Here is a 24,397-nt window from a genome sequence, read left to right on the forward strand (position 1 = left end):
ACATGTTTTCTCTTACATTTGGAGTCTAGACCCATATGTACAAGTAATCAAACATCCAAATAAAAAAGGCCTAAGCAGAGGGAAGGATAGGAAGGTGTATAGGCACCATGATGAGAATGTGAATAAGCACACAGTTCTCTTGTGCACGGGTGGAAATATCATAATAAAATCCATTATTTGATGAGTTAGAATTGTGGCCTAGTGGTGGAGTGCTTGCCTAGCATGCACGAAGACCCAGGAGTAGAGCTAGAGAGTGGTAGAGCTCTAGCCTGGGTGCCTCCTTGGACACATTTTGCTCAAGGCTAGTGATCTGCCACTTGAGCCACAGGGGCACTTCACACATGGACATCTCTCCCTACTCCATCACTGAGCCAAGACATATAGAGTTCCCATTCTCTCTTGGATGCTGCCTAATTTACATTCCTTTTTTTTTGCCAGTCCTGGGCTTGAACTCAGGGCCTGGGCACTATCCTTGGGCTTTCTCAAGGCCTACCCTTGAGCCACAATACCACTTCCAGCTTTTTCTGTGTATGTGGTGCTAAGGAATAGAACACATGAGTTTGTGCATGGGAGGCAAGCACTCTACCATTAGGCCATGCTCCAGGTCCCTTACATTCAGTTTTATTGAGCAATTCAAATGCATGCCCCTCTTGAAGTTGAATGTTAGCTATAGGCTTTGGGCAGCCTCCACAGCCCCTCCCCCTTTTTCCTTTGTAGCAGGAAGGATCCTTTGCCTTCTGACACATCCCATTTCATCTATTTCCTCATTTTATTGAAATCTGTTCTTCCCTATGCTAATCACACTCCTGTTTATCTATGGGTTTTCCAATGCATGAATTTTTTCACATCCAAAAGTCCGAATGTAAGCAAGCTGCTAGGAAATTTTCACTCAGAATCCAACGGTTGGTCTTGAAAATGAACAAGTATGGAATTTATCTCTAAGAGGCAGTCAGTGGTTGGTGAGGCCCACAGCTGGACATAGGCAAGGTGAAAGGCAGGTGTTAGATTTCATCCTCATCCTACTCAGAGTAGTGAGTAACTAAAAATTTGTGGGAGGGCTGGGAATTGGGCCTAGTGGTAGAGTGCTTGCCTAGCATGAAGGAAGACCGGTGTTTGATTCCTCAGTACCACACACATAGGAAAAAGCTGGAAGAGGTGCTGAGGCTCAAGTGGTAGAGCTCTAGCCTTGAGAAAAGTCCAAGGTCAGGGCTCAAGTCCTAACCTCCAGGACTGCCAAAAAATAGAAAAAAAATATGGGAGCTTTAAATTACATATAACTCAGCATGAGAGCATTCACCTTGCATCTACAGGCTCCACAATTGATCCTCAGCACCATACAAAAAGAAATAATTAAAGAAATAAAATTTATGAATTTTCTGGAGTTTTTATTACTATTGTTAGACTATAGTTGACTTTGAACAACTCAAAAAGACAGCCCACAAATACAGTAAGAATTATGATATTTTCTCTCCCCCATCTCCTCCCTCTCTCTCTATATCTCACTTGCTGGCTCAGTTGTGTGTATGTGCATGTATTTTACACTCTGGCTGTGTTGTCCAGACTGTTTGAAACAGCTAGGCTCAACTGATATTCCCATCTCAGGTTTCCAAGGTTTCTGGGACAATTAAAATGTACCACCATACCCCGCTCAGAACTAGACTATTAAAAATCACTCTCTCTTGTATAACTACAGGGGAATTTTATGAGAATAGGCCAATTCATTGTCACAATTTAAAACACTATCTGTAATACCACCATTTTTTCTTCTTCTAAAGTGTTGCTCTTCTTTATAAGAAAGTTCTGGCTAAATTTTCTCTCTCTCTATCTGAATCTTAAGTTTGAAGGAGAAGCAAATCTATCATCATATTGAAATTAATATAGGGAATACATCACCAGCCATCAATTTCTCCTGAAGCTGAGATCTGAGGATCATGGTTCAAAGCCAACCCACATGAGAAAGTCCATAAGACCCTTATCTCCAATTAACCACTAGAAAACTGGAGTTGGAACTGTGGTTCAAAGTGATAGAGCACAAGCCTTGAGCAAAAGAGCTCAGGACAGTGCCCAGACCTTGAGTTCAAGCCCCACAACGAGACACAAAACACAGACACAGACACAGACACAGACACACACACACACACACACACACACACACACACACGCACACACACAGGAAAACTTGCTTATAGGGTAGGTTGAGGGAGGCTCTACCTGTAAGGTAGAGGTCTAAACTGTATACCACATGCAGCTGAAGGAGCATGGACTCTGCCCACAGGAAGGGCTCACTGACCTGTCCTTAATGATTCAAAGCCTCCCTGAATCCCCCCAATCGAATTCCTTGTATACTTGCACCACATTTGGAAGGGACTGGGTGTCCTATAAGCTCAGTAATTGTCTTAATTGTGTTCTGTTCCTCTGGAAAGGTGGGATGAGAAAGACAGAGGCAACACTTCTGTTCTAATCATTGAAGCTACCCAGTGATATTTTATCCTTCAAAACAGATCTTCCTCTACCAGATCACTGAAGAGTCTTGCCATGTCATTAGATTGCTATCTTTGGTTGAGAAGAAATACTGTGGTGTGTGGATGTAGAAACTGCAGATGGGCTAACCAGGAAGCATGAAGCAGATGGGGCTAAGATCCAGCAGAGGCCCCTTGATCTCTACAAGCTGGGTTGTGATGCATTGTGACAGGAAATCAGGCCCAGTTGCTCGTACCCGTAGGTAATAGTGGTGGCATTACTTGAGGTGGCGGGGGCTGTCTGTCTGTGGATGGTTTGGGTGGCATATTTGGACAAGTAGCAAAGTGGGAGCTTGGATGATGAGAAGTAGATTGTTGGTGAAATGAAGCTTTCATTTGGGAACCCAAAACCTTAATTTCTTTTTTTTCTTGTAATTAGTAAAATGAAAGAAGAATGTGGTATATCTGATGATCACAGATTAAAAGACACAGTAAAGGGGCCAAGAGTTTGGCCTAGTGGTAGAGTGCTTGCCTAGCATGCACGAAGACCTCAGTACCACATACGTAGAAAAAAGCCAGAATTGGTGCTGAGGCTCATGTGGTAGAGCCCTAGCCTTGAGAAAGTCCAAGGACAATGATCAGGTCATGAGTTCAATCCCTGGACTGGCCAAAAAAAGAAAAAAAAAGACACAGCCTGGTGCTGGTGTCTCATGCCTGTAACACCAGCTAGTCCAGTCTGAGGATTCGGTTTACAGCCATCCCAGGCAGGAAAGTTCAGGGGACTCTGACCTCCAATCAAATACTCAGAAAAGGCCGAAAATGGCACTGTGGCTCAAGTGGTAGACTAGGAGCCTTGAGCAAAGGAAGCCCAGGGACGGTACCCAGACCTTGAATTCAAGACCCATGACTGATGAGAAAATAAGCAATAAATAAATACATGACAAAGTAAAAAAAACAAATACACATGATTCTGTGTTTAGTTTTCATTAAAACATCAAGCAGAAATGAAAGAGATTGCTAATCATTACCTAAAGCATTTTACAAGGTAGGATTTTTAATACATTCCTATAAGGTTAATGAAAGGAATTCTAAAATCTAATAAAAGTTGGTACTCTTGGAGTTTATTAACTAGATCATTCAACCTGGTATCATATAAAGTCTCTCTTTTACTTTAACATAGGAGGTTATTAGCATTATATCATTTCTCTTGTCCACATCCTGATTTTTGTTAGTTCTATTTCTATTCAGTTAAGATATAACAATTTACATTCTTGTATTTGTCCTAATTTTCTTTCTTTTTTTTCAGGTAAAAGAAAGGACTTTTATTGGTGAGTTGGAACAGGAAAAGGTATGCAATAAATCACAAATGCCACTACAAGAGTCACGTGACTAAGAATTCAAATTCCTTAAAAGACAGTAAATAACTTAATCTAGACTCATGTCTTCCTCTTCATCTTTCTTGTCTTTTGCGTCGCCCTCCTTCTGCTCAGATTTGGCATTGTTCTGCATAGCTTTGGCAAATGCTTCCACATAGCCCTTGTTGGCGGCCTTCACGGCCTCCACGGGCAGGCCAAACTGGCCCATGAGGGGGCCCAGCTGCCCCGAGGCCAAGGCTGCACTGAAGGTTCCCAGGGCCTGCTGGAACTGGGGCGAGGTCAGCGTGTTCTGGATCTCATCCGCGGTCTGGGGCAGCGACTCACCCGAGGGTAAGTAGGGCAGGAGGCGCTCCTGGACATCGGCGTTGGCCAGAATGGGGGCCATGATCTCTGGGGTCAGCACGCTGGCCAGGTCCACTTGCTGGCCGCCAGCTGTCCCAGCCGGCACGTTCATGGTAGCCAAAATGCTCTGCAGGTCCCTCAGCTGGATGGGCTGGGTCGGATTGGCTGCCGTACCCGTTCCATTACTTGAACTGGGCGCGGGGCTCGGGCGGGTGGCCGAGGCTGGGGCAGAAGGGGCTGGGGGGGCACGGGCAGAGGAGGTGGTGGAGGATGGGGTGACAGCTGCCGACTGGCTCCGGAGCTGGAGGAAGAACTGCTCGCTGGAGGCCCGCCGCTACCTACAAGACTGGCCAGGCCCGGCCCTGTGAGGGCCCTGAGCCCACCCAGTCCTCCAAGGCTAGCCGGTCGGATGCGCTGCAGGAGTTGGCGGTGACTCATGTTTCCAGCAGGCTCTGCAGGCCACCTTCACCACCCAGGGCCGAGAGCTCGTGGCCACCGCTCCCGCTGGCCCCCAGTGCCCCAGGATCGGGGGTTATTCAGATACTCATTGACTTTCCGGCAGTGCTCCTCGTCCTGGTCAGTCTTGGGCTCCTGCCTCCAGAAGAAGAGCCTTTTGGACCCAGCTTTGATCCTGAGCACGTAGACCCTCCCACTGGGGCACTGGGCCACCCGCTTGAACTCGCAGTCGTCAGGGAAGATGATCAGGTCGTCCTCCACGATCCCCAGCGTCCTGTCCTTCCAGCAGAAGTGGAGGAGCGAGTCGTCTGTCTGCTGGATGGACAGGAGCCCTGTCCGCTTGTCCGGGGTCACCGTGGTCCCCTTCAGGGTCATCTTCCCTGCCCAGAACTCCACGAGGTACTTGCTGGAGGACCCGCTCGAGCCTGGCACCAGGCTCAGGAACAGGGTGCCCGACGTCGTCATCCTGGTTGCGCCTACGCTCGGCCGAGAGGCATGGTCCGGGCTCGCTCTTCCCCGTCCTAATTTTCAGAATTACATGATTAAATCCACATGCTCATTCCAGAATGGCCTATTGATTGACATTCATCCCAACATGCAACTCAGCCCAGAAGTTTACTCTCAAGTTATTGTATATGTTGAGGGAGGCTAAAAGTAAATCCAATAATACACAATGAAATATAAAATTACCAGACTGCCATTGCATAAAACTTTGAGCAAAAGGGAATGAAGTTGAAAAGTGTAACAAGAAACCAAACCACTCTGACAAGTCCATTGTCTCATATGAGAGGGAAAAAAAATCCTTTGCTAGAGAATTATCTTCACCAATGATCTAAAGTTTTTCTCTTTTAATATGTACCTTGATGAGAAGGGAGTGGGAAACAGGGAAAAAACATAAGAAGGAGAAGAAATGCACCCACGACCTGACGAATGTAACTGTAACCCCTGTATACATTACCCCAACAATAAATGTTTTTAAAATGTACCTTGATGATTAAAAATTAGATGCCCATTCTCAAGTTAAGAAAATAAACCAGGATAAGAGAATATGAAAAAAAAAGTTACTAGGAAGGGGCCGGAGTGTGGCCTAGTGGTAGAGTGCTTGCCTAGCATGCAGAAAGACACAGGTTCAATTCCTTGCTACCACATACATAGAATAAAGCCAGAAGTGGTGCTGAGGCTCAAGTGGCTCGAGCCTTGAGAAAGTCCAAGGACAGTGCTTAGACCCAGAGTACTGGCCAAAAAAAAACAAAAATAAAAAAGTTACTAGGAAGCATACTCGAGTGTCACAGTGGACACACTAATCAGATCAGGGTGATAGGAAGAAGGGTAAAAGAAAGCATCCCCAATAAACTTAAAGCCAGACTCTGCAGTTCAAGTGTAACTTGAAAAAGGAGCCAGACTTCTTAGACAGAGAAACAAAAACTCCAGTAAAACCTGTTAACCAGTGAATATTGTTTACCTACAAGACAGATCACAGGCAAAAACCCAATAAGAATCTCACAAAACACTGGACCACAGAACTCCTCTCTTAACCACAATGACCCAACATTTGTTGCCCTGGCTACAGAACTCCACTGCCTAGTGAGGAGCAGACAAACAGGGTATTCACACAGAAACAAAGGGACGAAGGACAGAACACAGGAGTTTGCCAGGTCTACAGAGGCAGAGCAGAAGGTTTTTATACAGACTTTAAAAATGAAGCTATAACTGATAGAGGAGCTATGTATTAGAAGGCAGGAAAGACAATGTATCTGAAGGAAACCATAGGCACTCATATCAAGGTTAGTGAAAATAACACATGGAATGGTTTTTGGTCACACTAGGCCAGCTGGCTACTTGCACCCACTACCTGACGAATGTAACTGTAACCCCTCTATACATTACCACAACAATAAATTTTTTCATGTACCTTGATGATTAAAAATTAGATGCCCATTCTCAAATTAAGAAAATAAACCAGGATAAAAGGATATGAAAAAAAAAGTTACTAGGAAGGGGCCGGAGTGTGGCCTAGTGGTAGAGTGCTTGCCTAGCATGCAGAAAGACACAGGTTCAATTCCTTGGCTTCTCAGAAATTAGTCCTTTTTTTTGTTGCCTGGCTGTGGAGGAAAAGGATCTCCTTGAATTGGTGTCTGGGTACAGAAGATTCTTCTGTACTAGAGATGTAGAATTGAGAGCAAGGAGGAGGAGGGGAAGGTGAGCTGTAGAGCCCATGTCTATTTCCCATAGTTTTATTTGCTCTCTTACCTTTCTAATAACCCTGGCTAAGTTGTCTTCTTGGACCAAAAAAGATACCTGACCACCATCTACCTTCAGCTACATGCCTTTTCTCCTCATCTTTATTAAATAGAGAAAAAATTCACCCTCACTTTTCATATGCTCCACTGTATTTTCACAAGGTAGTTAAGTGTTGCTGTCTCCCCCCACCACTCCCCAACTGCATAACCATGATTCAGGGTTTTCTTCCCTTCCAAACGTCTGCTTGTTTCTCTCTAGGAAGTCTACTGACTGTCTACTTTTATGAAGGCAGAGCCCGCATCCCTGTTTTCAGAGCTGATTTCCATAGGTCAGGTTATTTAGGGGCTGCAGGAGCTGAGGTGAGATCAGCACTGCCACCTGGTGGTGAGAGATAAGATTCCAGCGCCCCCCCCCTTTTTTTTGTGGGTCATGGGGCTTGATCTGGCCTGGGCACTGTCCCTGAGCTCTTCAGCTCAAAGCTACCACCCTACCCTTGAGCCAAGCCTCACTTCCATTTTTCTAGATGTTAATTGGAGATAAGTGTCTCAGGTTCTTTTGTGCCCAGGCTGACTTTGAACCTTAATCCTCAGATCTCAGCCTCCTGAGTAGCTAGGATTACAGGCATGAGCCACTGCACCTACACCAGCCTTTTCTGAGGGTGAGGGAGAGGAGTGTGAGGAAAAAGTAGTCTTTTCTGTCAAACTGAAATGCTTTTGTATTGTATATTGATATTTTTGGTATTATTTGCTTTTTTAAAATATATTTTTATTGTAATTAATAGAAGGGTTACATGATATTTGCCAGATAAATGGTGCATTAATTCCCACACATTGAAACCCTTTCACATGTCATGGTCCCCATTTCCCTTCCCCCCTCTATTATTTGCTTTTTAAAGACTTATTTCTGTGCTGTGTATGACCAGCAGCCATGTGAGGAATGCAAATCTTGTGCCAAAGGAGTTGAAAGAGTGAAATTGCAATTATCAGCTGTGCTGCTGTGACCCACTGGCCAAATTAGGGAGATAAATATTTATCGAAGGAATTCAAAGAATAAAACTGCAACTGCCAAGTGTGTTCCTTGTTAGAGAAATCTTTATCAATGGAATTAAGTCCCCTCCCCCCCACTTTTTTTTTGGCCAGTCCTGGGCTTGAGCTCAGGGCCTGAACCTGTTTTTGGACTTTCTCAAGGCTAGAGTTCTACCACTTGAGCCACAGCACCACGTCTAGCTTTTTTCTACGTATGTGGTACCGAGGAATTGAACCCTGGTCTTTGTGCATGCTAGGCAAGCACTCTATCACTAGGCCAAACACACGTGACCCTCCCCTTTTTTTCTGTGGGTCACGTGGCTTGAACTGTGCCTGGGAACTGTCCCTGAGCTCTTTTCAGCTCAAGGCTTCCACCCTCCCCCTGGGTCTGGGTGGGAGGTGTCCCTGAGCTCTTCAGCTCAAGGCTACCATCCTCCCCTTGAACCAAGCACCACTTGTTTTCTAGAGGTTAGTTGGAAATAAGAGTCTCAGGTCCTTTTGTGCCTGGGGTGGCTTTGAACCTTGATTCTCAGATCTCAGCCTCCAGAGTAGCTAGGATTACAGGTGTCAGCCATGTGCCCCAGACCTCCCCCTTTTAAATGGGAGCTTTCTGCTGACTTCATCAACCTCTCTCACTGTGTCTGTCAGCCAGTCTGTTCCCAGTTCTGCTTTCAGCCAGCTGTGATGAAAAAAAAATTGTAAACCTTTTAAAAAAACAATCTAACGTTGGTAATCAGTTATATTTAGAATGTGAGCCTAACTCCTTGACAAGGGACAGTTTGGACTGGGATAAAAACCTACTAAACTGCTCTGCCCAGTGTGCCTGCTTAGCTCTGGGTAGAGTGAGGCATTGCACCCTTTTGAGCAAAAGTAAATTGCTTGACAAAATTTGTATCTCTTGTGTGTCTATTCATTGCTGACACTGGAGATTTGTGCTTTTTTTGTTGTTGTTTTTGCCAGTCCTGGGGCTTGAACTCCCGGGTTTGGGCACTGAACTTGGACTTTCTCAAGGCTAGCACTCTACCATTTGAGACACAGCACCACCTTCTTGGCTTTGTATGTGGCACTAAGGAATCAAACTTTGTGCGTGCTAGGCAAGCACTCTAGCACTAGACCATGCTCCCCTCCTGCCCAGAGATTCTAACAGGAGGGAGGAAAGGCCAGGAGCTGAGGCAATCTTGCACATCTGTTCACTTTTGAGCACTAAGTGGCAAGCAAGAGGGACAGGGCCCAGGCTCAGAAACAGTCTTTCCTGTCCAGTCTTGTTTCTATATTCAGGAAAATCCTTCCTAATGTTGGACCAAAGTCAACTCTAGTAATCAAAGAAATACAGCTGCATTTAGATCTTTCAGGAAATACTAGCTTTCTAAAATAAAAATTAACATGTCAGTTAATTATCGAAAAAAAAGTTACTAGGAAGCAACTCGGAGTTCACAGTGGACACACTAATCAGATCAGGGTGATAGGAAGAAGGGTAAAAGAAAGCATCCCCAATAAACTTAAAACCAGACTCTGCAGTTCAAGTGTAACTTGAAAAAGGAGCCAGACTTCTTGGACAGAGAAACAAAAACTCCAGTAGAACCTGTTAACCAGTGAATATTGTTTACCTACGAGACAGATCACAGGCAAAAACCCAACAAGAATCTCACAAAACACTGGACCACAGCACTCCTCTCTTAACCACAATGACCCAACATTTGTTGCCCTGGCTACAGAACTCCACTGCCTAGTGAGGAGCAGACAAACAGGGTATTCACACAGAAACAAAGGGACTAAGGACAGAACACAGGAGTTTGCCAGGTCTACAGAGGTAGAGCAGAAGGTTTTTATACAGACTTTAAAAATGAAGCTATAACTGATAGAGGAGCTATGTATTAGAAGGCAGGAAAGACAATGTATCTGAAGGAAACCACAGGCACTCATATCAAGGTTAGTGAAAATAGCACATGGAATGGTTTTTGGTCACACTAGGCCAGCTGGCTACTTGTTGATATCTTCTCTTGGGAAGAAACTATCAAAATCAGGAATCCAGAGCTAAGAATCATGAATCTGATTCTCCTAGTGTAAGAATTGTAGGCGGCGGGTCCTTCTTTCTCTCTGTCTTTGCCCTGCAATACTGAACCTCAGCTACTGCTGAGGAAAGACTTCACAGAGTTACTGGAGCATTTACCCAGCATCCACCGCAGGCCAGGCCGCATGTGAGGCCTGCCCCAGCCACAGGTTGTGGTCATGAAGATGCTGCTGGAAAGTACAGGATGCTTTTGTTTTATCATTATTATCATCATCATCATCATCATCATTATCTTTAAGTAGTTTTACAGAGTAGTTGCCATTGAACAAAAACATTTATGAAAAGACTATAGCTGAAAAAATGTCACCCCTGGATAAAATCAAGCCAGTGATTCCAAAGTCACAAAGCTCAAGGTTGATTTTTGTGTGTTCACACAGTCAACGAACTGTCAAATCTGGACTGAGGAATTGCTTATCAACAATTCATTTTTATAGAAGGTTGAAGCCATTATTTTCAAAATTATGAGTCTTATCTGTCGCTTTCATCAACAACTTCCACAGATCTCAAGCCAGGAAATTCAATATCATTTCCTGGGTTGTGCTATTTAATTGTAGTTCACAGACAATATAAGACACATTTGGATTTTGGTTTTAAATGGAAATGGAACTCTACTAACTACAGTAACCTGTGGATCAACAGAAGTCAATCAAATGGGAACTATTCAAATTCTACTTTGTGGTAAAGCTAAAGGCATTGACGCCAGAAATACCTCCTATTAGAAATTCCCCTATATGAAGTGTTTCTCCTCTACATAGGATCTGAATTATTATTATTATTACTCTTTTGCCAGTCCTGGGACTTGAACTCAGGGGAGCCTGGATGCTATCCCTGAGTTTTAGGCTCAAGGTTGGCATTCTATTATAGTGTTAAATTATGCATATATATACATATATATATATATATATTACAGCTGGGAGTTTGAGGTTTAGGCTCAAGGTTGGGATTCTATTATTCGAGCCATTTCCAGCTTTTTTTGGGTTAGAGATAATAGTGTTATGGACTTTCATTCCCAGGCTGGATTTCAATGGTTATTCTCTGATCTCAGCCTTATGATTAGCCAGGATTACAGGCATGAGCCACTGGCACCCAACTTGAATTCTTTCTTTGATTAAAATAAAAGAAAAAAAAAAATATATATATATATATATTGCAGCTGGGAGTTTGACCTAGTGGTAGAGTGCTTGCCTAGCATGGACAAAGACTAATGTTTGATTCCTCAGTATCACATACATAGAAAAAAGCCAGAAGTGGTGCTATGGCTCAAGTGGTAGAGCGTTATCCTTGAGAAAACCCAAGGACAGTGCTCAGGCCCTGAGTTCAAGGCCCAGAACTGGCAAAAAATACATTACAGCCCTGAGTTCAAAGCCCAGAACTGGAAAAAATACTTTACAACTATGTTGAAAGCAAAATATACACCTTATGGATGGGAATGGGAAGGAAAAACTGTAAGAGACAGGGTGACTGTCCAGGAAGAAATGTACTCTTTACCTGGCTTATATAGCTGGATACCACCTTTACAATAACAATTTACTCTTTAACAAAGGTAAATATACCTTTATTTAAAAGGTATATTGTAATTAAAAGGTCACCTTTTTGGTTGATCTGACTATTCAACTGGAGATGAGAGGCAAGAATTTGAACAGCTTTTAAGAAGCATGAAAATTAGTAAACACACTTTTAAATGTCATGAAGCATAACCAGGTAATTCAATGCAGAACATTTGCAAGGATACAAAAATGCTGGCAGATAATGTGATCAATATGCCTATTCAGAAGGCTAGGCAATATGACTCAATCTTTTGGATCCATCTGGTGGTATACTTACATGAATCACATAATGTACCGGGCAGTTTATTTTCAAAATCCGTTGGCACAATTATGCCTTTTTAGAAAGTAGAGGGGGGAGGGTCAGTTCTAACCAGCTGATGAACAGAAAAAGACAATTTCAGCTGGGCACTGGTGTCTCAAGCCTAATCTACCTATCCAGGAGGCTGAGATCTGAGTATCACCATTCAAAGCTAGCCTGGACAAGAAAGCCCTTGAGTCTCTTATCTCCAATTAACCACCAAAAATCCAGAAATAGAGCTGTGGGAGAGGGCTAGCTTTGAGCAAAAAGCTTAGGGATAGCTCCCAAGATCCTAAATTTGAACTACACACACACACGACAATTACATACTCGAATCCATATACACACATATATTGTATACATAGTAGATAATAGGTAGATATTGCAACTGTATTTTGAACATATTCTCTAACCATGTACAGAAAATCTAGGGCAACATGAAGGAAAATATGGTTTTTTAAAAAACTCACCTCTAATGTAAAATGTAAACATAAATGATTATATAAAATCATGTTATTCCAAAGTTTTATCAAAGCAAGATGATAAAGGATGAAAAGTATACTTGTTCATGCCACTACTTATTTTATAAAGATCAAACAATTAAACAAAGTAGAGAAATGTTTCATTTTTTTGTAATTCGAGTTATAGTTATCACAATTTGAAGTCAAATTCAGATTGTACACATTAATTCTTTATCTCAAGAGCAAAATTTTTCATTTAATGAGAAATAAAAGTATAAATGTACCTATCAAGCCTAGGAAAAGCAAGTACAAAATGTGTCCCTTAAAGTCTGCTTCATTATCTTTAACCTAATTTGATTTCCTTTTTTTTGTAGGGCTAAGAAGAACAAGGTGAAGCCTATAATCAGAATAAGCAAGAAGTCTGAGTCTCTTTTAGAAATACAAATAGTATCTGTCAGTGCCCTCACCCACCCAGCCACCCAGGGGTATCCCTCGATGCTCCCAAGAAACCCGACGGTGGAAGGGGAAGAGCACAGGACATTTTTAACCACAACACTTGCAAACCTGCAAGCCACCTGCCTTCCAAATCATAGAGAGTGCGTGCATCTATGTCATTCTCAATACTCAGGGCAGCCCTTTTACATCACCCACCTAACACCTAAAGATAAGTTACACAGAATGCATTCCCAATGATGAGGAGTTAGGAAATCATTCCTTCACTAGTCTGTATGAAATTGATATTAATTATCATCATTCAATTATAATAAACACTGCAGTGAAGTAAACTCTAGTCGTCGTCGTAGATACTTACCAATAGTTGCTTAATTTCATCCCCCACCATCCTCTCCAAATGGGTACAAGAGTAGAATTTCATTATGCTGTGAAAGAGAAATGTAAATCAAATAAACACACACATGAAGAAAATGAAACTGTCCTTAGAAATTTTGTTTCAAGGAAGTATTCATCTCTTTTTTTTGGAATTTTAAAAATATTTTATTTGAAAATTTTATGCAAATTGAATATTATCTTTTCACTTGGCAATCTTCTTATATAATATAAAGAAACATGATGATTACTTTCACCACAGCCCATATAAAGTGTATCCCTAAGCCCCTCAGAATTTACCCCAGTGTGCCACGTGAAGATGATCATCTTCTGTAGGTGACTCCCAGCACATCTGAGAACCCCTGTGCATAGCCAAGTGTCAAATAGGAATTATCAAGAATATTTGTAAAGCATTTAATGAGGTATGAAAATACTTTTATCCAAAAATAGAATCATAAAAACTTACACAACATGAATTGTTATGAAAAGTAAGTTTTACCAAGTCTTTTAAGTTAAAGGAACTGAGGCCATGGCTTAGTGGTAGAACATCTGCCTGGGAAGTATGAGGCCTCAAGTTCGAACCTCAGATCACACACACACACACACACACACTCACTCTCATACACTCACTCACACATACACACCCACACAAGTTAAATATACAACTGAAGAACATCTAAACAAATTTGATTAAATTTCTATCCGGGGCCATAATTATACTTCTAAATCATTCATTTGAATAACTATTAGAAATTCAAAGCCTAGTGATTACTTCATATACTATCTGAATTATTTCCTTCAAATCAATTGGAATTGGTCAATTTCTCCTCTTGGCTTAGCATGTTCCTCCTAAATATCTTCTGAGTAGGAGCAACGCTATCATTTTCCATTGTATCCTCTAAGAGTCTGCCACATGAGTTCTCCCCAGAGCCCCCAAGCCACGCATGCACTTGTCCTAGGAAACCCTAGAAGGTCCCGTCCCTGACCAGGCCACTCGAGTGACACAATACCTCGAAACTCATGTGCAAGAATCATGGAAAGACATGATGAAGCACCAGGACAACTACCATGACTAATTCCTCATAATATCTCTGATTACATTAATACCTGGTAATGCATAATCTGCAGTATAAAGGTGACACAGATTCACAATGATAATGTCTAGCAGCAATAATAATGTCTTTGGGGGTAGGAAGGGCAGGAAGATAAAAGAAACATGTACTTCCTATATATGCTGCCAAAGCAATCAATACCCAAAGTAAGAAACAAAACATATTAGATTTACATTCAAAAGCATGTGAAACTTTCTCAAGTAACTATAACTAAGATTGCTTGGAATAGAAGAGATTGTCTTTAAATAGTGGTAGCAATAATAATCGCTGCCATTGTTATGAATCCCTACCACTGAATTGTATTATAGTAAGAGATGTCACAGACATCATTTCTGATGTCTGAAAACCTGGGTAAATAATTTATAGAAAATATAACCCCATAAGAATGTCTTTATATTCAAAGGTTTAAAATTTTTCCATCCCAGCCTAGCTAGCAGCTTTTAAGACATCAAAACTACTGAATATCTATCTCCTCTCCCATCTTTGGTTATTCTTCTTTCTTCCAATTCCAAACATACAAATGAATTTAGGACATTCATACGAGATACATTGTCTCTGATCTCTGTAAATATTTTTAAAAGTTCAGCAATATACAGGAACTCTTAACTGCTAATAATATTTCAAGTTTTACAAACCAAACATTTAGGAAAGGCATTAAAGGCATCAGGTTTACTTTATACTCAAACAGGAGATATTACAGGTGAGGCGGGCGCCTTACCTGGTACCCGAGCGGGCTTGGGCGCTCGCGGATCTCGGGGTGCAGGTGGCGGCGGGTCCGGGTCACCATGATACATTTCATCTTGCTGTTCAGTCGACAAGGGAAATTACGGCTACAGAAGTGGTACACCACTCTCCCTGACAAAGAGAGGAAAAAAATAACCCGGGAAATTGTTCAGATTATTCTCTCTCGAGGTCATCGAACAAGCAGTTTCATTGACTGGAAGGAGCTCAAACTTGTTTATAAAAGGTCTGCGAGCTGGGTATCATCTTTAATTTTGAAAAGGCATATTTTATCCTTGATGAGTTTATAATAGGTGGAGAAATTCAGGAAACATCCAAGAAAATAGCTGTCAAAGCCATTGAAGAGTCTGACGTGTTACAGGAGGAGAGAGAGAGAGAAAGAGGAGAGAGAGGGAAGACAGTGTAGAGAATGCAATTCCTAGTGTCTCCACTAGGGACAGCAGCTGGTTGAGAAGAGAAGCTCAAATGACAACGGAAGAATCCATGAACAAACCTACATTTTAACCGACTTGAAGACTCCGAGTGCTGCAAGTGCTGAATTTTAAATCCTCATTGTTTTGTATCCAGTGCAGAGCCATGCCACAAGTAACTTAAAGAAAGGGATTCTTAACTAGCAAATGTTCACGTTGGCTAATATAGTATATTTGAAATGTCTATGTCTATAGTATACTGTATATGATGACTTAATTTGCCTCTGTGTTGGAGATAACTGCTGTATAACTTGGCAGACTGAATAGTGTGTAAAATTTTAAAACTCCATGAGATTATTTGTAAGGAATAATTGCAATATATATTTTTGGAATTTGATTTTCTGAGGGATGAAAAACCATACATACTGTAATAGCTCATGCTTATGAATACATTGTAAGTATTCACCTCTTAAAGAAAAATAAATACACGTGGTAAATGAGCACAATGTCTTAGATGTGGGAGGCCAACATGTTTCTGAGCTTTGCATCCTATTCAACCATGGACATAGTTATCAAGGGGTGTGGTTTCAGTTAATGTTCCACACATCCACGTGCAAAGTGGAGGTTCGGGGCCGGTCCTGGTGCCACGAAGAGGTCGTGGGACTGTTCAGAGGGGAAACCCAGTGGGAGGTTAGGTGACTAGGTCGGCGGAGGAGGATGGAGGGGACAGGCAGGAGGGTTGGGGAGGACGGGACAGGGCTCACCTCCCCTCCAGTCTATTCCCCATCCTAGCCCAGGAGGACCCGCGTGGACGGCTCCAGAGGGAGGAAGGGGAGTCCAGGGCGGTGAGGACCCGCGCTGTCAGCCATTGAGTCACTGGACCTGCGGAGCTGTTATTTCTGGGTCCTCAGCGGAAGGGGCGGGGAGATCCGGGAGGAGCAGAGTGGACTTCCGGGGTGGGTCCTCCAGGGTCCAGGCCAATCAATTCTCTACCTAACGACAGGGATTCCCTTCCCCCTGCAGAACAAGGTCCAAACGTGGGTCATCTACCGGTGTACAATGTCTCTGAGCAGTGGAGGAAGAATGAGGACCCTCTGGGTTCTTCTCTGTGTCCATTCAGCTTCATGTGGATTCAGACTTTCCATGACAGCTAATCCTGAAAGAACCTTCCAGAGCTGAGGGTGGCTCAGGAAACAAGGCCCAACTGACCCTGGGGGAGAAGTCCCACAACAATGAGTCCCTGCAAGCCTTTCTTCCATAGGCCTGGCTTCTCTCAGCTACTTGCTGTAGTGCTGGAATGCTGCCAATGAACAACAATGACCACATGCCTCTTGTGTGTGCACTGGTGCTCTGTGCATCAGGGCTGGTTCTGTGTCCTGCTCCCTCCTTTAGCTCTCTCTTAGACTCCTTGTCTCCCTGTACTTAAGTCTCCATTTCCATAAAAAACTTCTTGGCCTACCCTCAACCTATGCACTCATCCATTGAACCCTTATCCTTCTGGGCTATGTGTTTAAAGAAGTCCTGAGTGATTGTGTTGGAGCAGGTCTTTCCACCCAGAGCCAGCAGCTGGTTGCCTGCCCTCACCCAGTGTTTCCATAGGGTCCCACATCTTATGACAGCACAATCTGGTCTCAGTGTGTCACCAGTCCCAAGTGGGCTTCTCAGGGACCTCTCCCCAACAGGAACTTACCAAATGCTGACATTCCTACTATCTCCCTGAGTTCACCAGTCAGGAGATTTGTATCACTCTATGCTGTGTGTTGCTCTAGATGGACTTGGAGGGCTTTTTGGTAAAAAGCATTACAGATATGGCACTTTAGTTCCTGGAACACTGTGATCATTGGGGTCATCATTCCACCTCAAGTCTGTTTATTTCTGATGTTTTTTTCTGCCTGCTCCTCAGTTTCTCACTTCATCCTTACCTAATCTCCTGGACGATTCTCCCTCTTCTGGACTTCCCTGACCTCCCAGCACGGAGGCACCCTCCTCCTTTCTTGTCTGTTTGGTATGGAAGGCTCTCCTGTGCCCCTCATTGCCCATCCCACTTTGCCCCTTGACAAAGACAGGTGTCTTCAGAAAAAGAAATTTGTAAACATAATGAAATGACTCTGTTTTTTCCTGAAATATTCGAATGTGGTATAAGACCCTCCCAAGATCTTCTATTGGCATAAGCCATATATGTATTCTCACAACTGCAGAGCATCCACAAATTTACCTACAGATTCAAGTTCCTCACAAATGTCAACCATCTTACTATTTGCTTTTTCTTTTCTTTTATTATATTTATTTATTTATTTGTATTTTTTATTGTAATTAATAGAAGGGTTACATGGTATTTGCCAGATAAATGGTGCCTTATTTCCCACACATTGATACCCTTTCACATGTTGTGGTCCCCATTTCCCTTCCCCCCTCCCCCTCTCCCACCCCTCATCTTGTTTTCCCCCATTCTCTATTTTATATTTATTTTTTATTGTAATTAATAAAAGGGTTACATGATGTTTGCCAGATAGAAGTTGTATTAATTCACATATATTGATACCCTTTCACATGTCTTGGTCGCCATGACCCTCCCCTCCACCACCCACCCCCTGTCTTGGTTTTCCCCCCTTCCCTATCCAATTTCAAATAACCCAATACAAATAAATCCAATATATCAGATAACAAAGTGAGATACTGTAACAATATGAGATATCCAAGGGACAGCAAAAGAGATGAGAGATAACATAGTACATTAAGGACAACAGTCATTCATTGTATGGCTTTTGTTTCAATATCCTGGAGGTCTTTTCAATTAGCTTCATACTATATGGCCTTATTTCTTTTCTTAACATTACTATGTCACTTTGAATCACTTTTCCATTCAGGGCTGAATCCCAAGGTAACAGATACAATGAAGCACTACACAATCCACCAAATTTTGTTTGTATTTGCTACCATATATAAGAAGGAGACCAAGATGCTGTTGTCATCTGTATTTTGTGGAATAAGGAAGTGGTTTTTATATAAATTGCTAAGATAGAGGGAGGGGTGATGGCATTTTTTTCATTATAGATCCAACTAATTCTGTCCATCCAGTTGTATTGCCATTTCTTCTGGGTGAAGGGATTGCAAAGGTGTCGCTCTTTGAAGGGAACATTACCTACTCATCATTTTCATTATTCTTCTGTCCTTACCAAAGTTCTGTTTGTGTGGGTGCGTGCTTGTGTGTGTGTGTGTGTGTGTGTGTGTGTGTGTGTGTGTGTGTCTATGAGTGTACCAGTGAATGGATTCATGTGGATACCTTATATCTGTCTTAGAGTTCCATTTCTGTTTGTCACTTCTACCTAGAGTCACCTTCATCTGCCTTGCGCAAGAAGTGATGCAGACATCACAGATACATGCCCATGTAGTACTTCTTGCTGTGCTGGTTCTGCCACTTGAATAGGACAATGGGTCTTGAATCTTTATGCTCAAGCCTGCTAATCCAACACATTGGCCATGAATCAAATTTCCTACTTCTTGCTGATTAATTGAAGATGAGACTCTCATAGTCTTTCATGTCTAGGTTGACTCAGAAACATGTTCTTCAGAGGTCAGTTTCCTGAGCAGTTAGGATTGTGTGAGCCATTGGCATCTGGCAAAGGACAATGTGTGTGATTCCTGTGGCATGTCCTGTCTCAGGACATGGATGTGAGTAGCTTCTCTATCTCCTTTTTGTCACAACACATACGAACGAAATTTATTCTCTGTCAAGACAGAATATGCAGAGACCACATCTCTACTTGAGGCAGTATAAAGGCTGACAGCAGCTCTCAGTGTTCACAAGCCTAGGAAGGACACAGGGTATTATTCAGTGGATGACATCCTCACCCTCACAAGCAGGTGCTAAGTGGAATCCCTGCAAAGTGGATTGACTGGGGGACTGAAGCAAAGCACTAACACTAGTAGTGTAAAACACATTTGAGATGTATGATTGTGCCAGGCCAAAGCCAGTAAGTATGTCCTCAACACCAGGACATTTGCTGGACAGAGGACCGTGGGAAGGTATGTGGAGGGGACTGTGTCTAGTTTTCCTCCTGACCTGCAAGAGGTCCCAGGGAGCAGCCAGTGGACATTTGGAGGGGTCAGGTGTGAGGCTCAGGCTCTTGGGGGGCATGGTTGGTGACATCACCTAAAGAGATGACAGGACAAAAAAAAGGGGGGCCAGGCAACAATGGGGGCACTGCTTAGCAGCTCATATATTGCGCTGCAGCTGAGCCAGCTCATTTGTGTGCAAACTTCGGAAGCACCAGGATGTTTTCTTGCTGCTGTCCCATATTCCACAGACAGAATCAAATTGGAGAGTTTGATCTCATTGAGAGACAATGGGTCATGCCTTGGCCTGGTGGCCTGTTCAGAAACCCACCCTGCATCCCACAGGTGTATGGAGGAATCATGTGCGCAGAAAGGACAGGGGTCCACACACCTACTACTGTGTGACATGAGTGTCTGCATTCTGGGTGGGATGTGGGTACATGAGTGTGTGTGAGGGAGGGAAAGGGGTTGTGCCCCAAGCTGTTGTATGGCCAGGAGCCTTTTCCCATTGCTTCTCCTTCTTCACCCCAGTATGGGGAGATTTTAGCCCCAAGCCTTGCTGATCCCTGCAAGGCAGGATACCTGCGGGGAGGCAAAGTGGAGCAACTGGTAGAGCACCTGGTGCCTGCCCTGCTCTTCCGGGATGCCTCCTTCATCCCAATAGTCCTGGGAACCTTCCACACCTTCACTACCACACAGCACATACGGACCCCGCTGTTCAGCAGGTAAGCAGCTGGACCCAATGGCTAGGATCTGGCCCAAGTTGGTGCCCCGACATGAATCTGCTTGAATCCTGGGAAGTAGCCTGCTAGGGACAACACCCACACTGCCTGAGGCTGGAGCAGAGGCACGGGCTGTGAAAATGCCTGTCCTGGTCCATGCCTTCAACAGCTGGGTGTGCAGAATTGTGGGTGGGGCCTGGAGAAGCTCCCCTCTCATCAACACCCCCTTCTCTCCATTGTGGCCTCACTGTCTGAGACCTTAAGCAAAACCTTTTCCAAATTCTCAAGGTGATTGACGTTCTTTCTAGGGTCCTGAAACTTATCTGAATCGCACTAGGAAGCACTAGAGGGACACAGAGAACCCATGCCCATTCAGATATGTAGGAGGCAGGTAAAGGCCTTTTCACCTTCTGTCCAGAGGTATATCAGGCTCCACTAGTGTAAAGAACAGGGTGATTCTTGTCATCCCAAGCTCCATCCTGTGCTCAGAAGCCACCAAGAACTGCACCCATCACACTCAGGGACAGTGCATGTGACTTCCTCATGTTATTCCCTAGGTACCGCTCATTTCAAGAACTTGAGGGGGAGAAGGCAGGAGCAAAAGGACAACTACAACAGCGAGTGTGGTGGGGGAAGAGGAGGGACTCTGTTTTCACAGCGGGGGCATTAGGAGCTGCTTTCCGGGAGGCCTCGGGAAAGTGAAATGGTACCCACCTGACTTGAGAGTTCTGAAGGAGAGCTTGAGACCTGCAGGAAACTGTCCACACAGGGAGCTGGGGGTGGGTTCCTCTATTCCTGAGGAGGATGAGAGAAGTTCTGGAACCAAGACAGCCCAGTCACCTTTGCCTACCCTGGGAAAATCAGGACTAGGGAGACTAGGGTAGGCCATACTTCCCAATCATGGACATTCAGTGGGCTTCCTGAGGACTCCGTGAGGGCTCAAGGATCAGGGTGTGCCCTGTGGGTTGAAATCAGGGAAAGACACTTCACAAAGGGCTTAAGGACATGGAGGTGAGTAGAGGCTATCTCAATGAGCACACGCAGGGCTCGAGAAGGACCTAGGGACAGGATGACCATCCCAGAGTGGATAGGTTGGGGAGGCTTCCAGGGACAAATGAAGGTAGGTGCGGGGCATGTGGAAAGAGGAGGGTGGTGTTCACAATTGTGATCTAAGTCTAGTCTCATCCTCCTGAACATATTGCCTGCAGCCCAGCCAGGTGACCTGGCTTGCCAGGGACTTGGACATGAGCGGTCTCATGACCACAGCTCCACACATGAGCTTGAGAGGATCTGAGTGGAGGAGAGGCCCAGCCTCTGACTCGGCTGCTTCTCCCTCTGCACCCAGAGCCGTCGCCTTCATCCTTGGTTGGTGGATGAGGGAGAACCCTGAGGATATCCTGGAAGCACGGGACTCGTCCTGCCTGCAACAACTTGTGGCATACCTCCACCTGAATAGGCCCGGATCCATCGAGGAGCACCAGGCCTGCCTTCTGCTCACCCAGCTGGACTTCAGGAATTCCAAACAGCCAGAACTTGAAGGTGAGTAGCAGGGGATGTGAAGGAGACAACAGCTGGGAGATTCTAAGCCATCTCCAATTGAAGGAAGCCATAGGCAAAGGGGCCAAGGAGACCAGAGGCCTTGGAAAGCAGTCTGGAACACTTCCTGTGGCGGAGTCAAAGCACTGGGGCTTCTCAGGCAGGCAGGGGTCTCCTGACATTAGGGAAGACTTAGGGGAAGACATCCTGTAGGGGATCTTGTCCTAAAATATTGGCTGCAGCTCCAGTCCTTGGTGATTCTGCAGTATTTCATGCCATGCATGAAGCCCTGGAGACAACCACCACCCAGGAAGGAATCCGAGCATCTTGGCCAGAGCTGGATCTAAGAGCTGCCTCAGAGTCCCCTTCAGCTCCAAGCTCTGCTGGCGAGCTCCAGAGTAGGACTCTGAGAGATGCATATTCGTACTTGGCTGTACCAGCTGTCTTAGATGAGATGAAGCCTTGTGCAGGTAAGCTCATGACTCCCTGCCTTCCACCTGCCCCAAGTACTAGTGTGGAGGTAGTAGTCCCAGACTGAGCTGTTCCCTCTGATTTAGGAGCACTGGCAGCCATCTCTGAGCCTGGAGGACCTAATCCACTGAAACCAAATACTCTAGAACCAGGAAATGATGAGGAAGTTCCAGTGTCCACTGAAGAAACCCAGCTACTCAAGGCAAGGCTGAAGCAAATCCCCCATCAGCCCCAACACCAGCAGCTGATGCAGATCAAGCAGAGGCTCCCATGAGCAATGTGGCAGAGACCTGTGGGCCAGAGGTAAAGGCTGCAGAAGAAGGAAGATTTGCATCAGATGTGAGTCCTTTGCTGGAGGAAGAGGCAGCTTGCCTCCTTGCTGCAGAGGCGGCTTGTCTCCGCCCAGCAGAGGAAGAGCCTGAGCCATCTGTTCAGGAACTTGTGCCACCCATTGAGGATGAAGCCCCCAGGCCATCTGTACCCCTGGAAATGGACGGCAAAGGTCTCAGGAAGGCAAAAATCACGACCATGACCTGTCAATCTCTGAGGACTCCAGTTCTCCACTGGAGTGCTGTGGAGCTTGAGCCAGCTGAATCCCTGGGGGCTAGAGAGGCAGACATGGCACCTGAAAGAGACCCAGCTCCCTGGGAGTCCCTGGCAGTGGGGGATTTTCAGGTGTCCTCCAGGGTGTCATCCCGGATTTCCTTCTTGAAGTTAAATGAGGACATGAGCACAGCACATTTGCTGGAGTGGCTGCCTGACCAGAAGGCCAAACAGTTCTCACTCATGGCTGTGGTGAGTAGCTTGGCAGCCCTGGGCATGCAGTCTTTCCCTCTCCCCTCTACTGCCCACACCCACCATTTCCCTGTGCAGAGAACATTTCTACTGCACATCCCAGCCTTGTGGGTGCAAAACCCAGGACCAGGTCTGGGTTCACCAAGTCAAACCATCTTGATTTCTTCAGGGACAATTGCAACCACAGAGTGTCCAGGGATCCTGATGGCTCAGGGAGTAACAAGGACAAGCACACAGAAGCCCAGTTCCCTTGGTCTCTCCACTCGCCTTTGAATTCTTAACCCTCACTGGGGGCCTGGTGGCTGTTGAGATCCCATGGCACTCAGCATCTGCCACAGGGTGGAAACAAATGCCTGTGGCCTGCAGACAGAAAGGAGGGCTGGTGGAGAAAGGCAAATGTGCCCTACCTGGGACATGCAGGCCAAGGCACCTCATGATTGGCAGAATGAAATTGGTCCAGCCCTGCCCTCCTCTCTAGGCCCTCATGCTATTCTTAGGGACACACATAGGCCAGGGGCTCTCAGAGGTGCAGGAAGGAGCATGGAGATACACCTAGACATGCAGCTCTGCTTCCTGAGACCCAGTGCCTAGTCCTGCCTCCCATCCCAGGCAGAGCCTCGGGAGGCCTCAGGCAGAGTCCCACTGACCATTTGTTTTCCCTTTCCAGAGGCTCTTGAAAGAGCTCAGACTTTATCATTGTTTGAGCTACGTGAATTCCAACCTGGATAAGGAGTGTCAGGAGCTCCTGGCACCTACAATGCTGGCCATTTTACAACATTGTCATCAAATTGCAAGCTGTGGCATTACAATGTCCTTGTTGGACCACAGTGCTGAGGCAGCAGACAGGGCAGAGGTCTTGGAGCACTGGATGGAGGTGGCTTTGGTATGCTGCAGGAGGGGCCTGGGACCCTTCTTCCCTTTCCCATCCCGACCAGCAGGCTGCCTGCTCACTCACAGCTGCTTCCTGAGTCCACAAACCCCTCCTCAGGCTCGGCCCAGGTTCCAGCCATGTGCCCTCCTGCTCTGCTTCCACTAGGACGGAGTCATCTCCTCAGGCTCCCTAGCATTCATTCCAGTAATCAAGGTGGAGATGTAAGATCAAAGCAGGACCCCGGGGGCTGCTCCACAGCTCAACTCACACATTCCTCATCTCTAGAAATGCTACCATCTCAAAAATATCAGCTCCGTATGTGCCATCTTATCTGCCCTACAGAGCAATGCCCTGCAAGGCCTGAAGCAAACATGGAGAGCTGCGCAGAAAATACAAGGCAACATGCCAATGAGCAGATAAGAGCGCAGAAAGAGCATCAAGTCCCATGCCAGTGCTACACATAGGTTTCTTAGGCTATTAAAAATTCTCTTTGCAGGGCTGGGAGTTTGGCTTAGTGGTAGAGTGCTTGTCTGGCATGTAGGAAGACACGGGTTCCATTCCTCACTACCACATACATTTCAA

The 24,397-nt window shown here is 44.9% G+C and overlaps 1 protein-coding gene and 2 pseudogenes across 2 annotated transcripts; 2 read left to right on the forward strand and 1 right to left on the reverse strand.

The window, feature by feature from the left end:
* Window positions 1-3,853: 3,853 nt before the first annotated feature.
* On the reverse strand, window positions 3,854-15,020 carry LOC150039370 (proteasomal ubiquitin receptor ADRM1 pseudogene; annotated as a pseudogene). Its single transcript, XR_016534409.1, has 3 exons — window positions 14,932-15,020; window positions 13,088-13,154; window positions 3,854-5,154 (listed from the first exon to the last, which is right to left on the reverse strand). The product of XR_016534409.1 is annotated as a proteasomal ubiquitin receptor ADRM1 pseudogene (transcript).
* LOC150039371 (AP-1 complex subunit sigma-3-like) lies at window positions 14,999-15,458 on the forward strand (annotated as a pseudogene).
* A 4,181-nt stretch (window positions 15,459-19,639) lies between these two features.
* Window positions 19,640-24,235, forward strand: LOC150039372 (ral guanine nucleotide dissociation stimulator-like). The gene is made up of 8 exons (XM_090327829.1): window positions 19,640-19,765; window positions 19,952-20,145; window positions 20,700-20,759; window positions 21,488-21,681; window positions 21,921-22,148; window positions 22,394-22,944; window positions 23,612-23,827; window positions 24,101-24,235. Exons 1-8 carry the CDS (start codon window positions 19,640-19,642, stop codon window positions 24,233-24,235), a joined length of 1,704 nt encoding a protein of 567 aa, XP_090183955.1.
* The last annotated feature ends 162 nt before the right edge of the window (window positions 24,236-24,397 follow it).

The sequence above is a fragment of the Megascapheus bottae genome, unplaced genomic scaffold, assembly GCF_031878675.1.
Source record: "Megascapheus bottae isolate mThoBot1 unplaced genomic scaffold, mThoBot2.hap1 HAP1_SCAFFOLD_40, whole genome shotgun sequence".
NCBI lineage: Eukaryota > Metazoa > Chordata > Mammalia > Rodentia > Geomyidae > Megascapheus > Megascapheus bottae.

Coding starts and splice junctions, on each gene's coding strand:
- LOC150039372 (XM_090327829.1), top strand. CDS start 19,640: ATGTTTTCTTGCTGCTGTCCCATATTCCACAGACAGAATCAAATTGGA. Junction 20,146..20,699: donor CGGACCCCGCTGTTCAGCAG/GTAAGCAGCTGG, acceptor GTTATTCCCTAG/GTACCGCTCATTTCAAGAAC. Junction 21,682..21,920: donor CAAACAGCCAGAACTTGAAG/GTGAGTAGCAGG, acceptor TATTGGCTGCAG/CTCCAGTCCTTGGTGATTCT.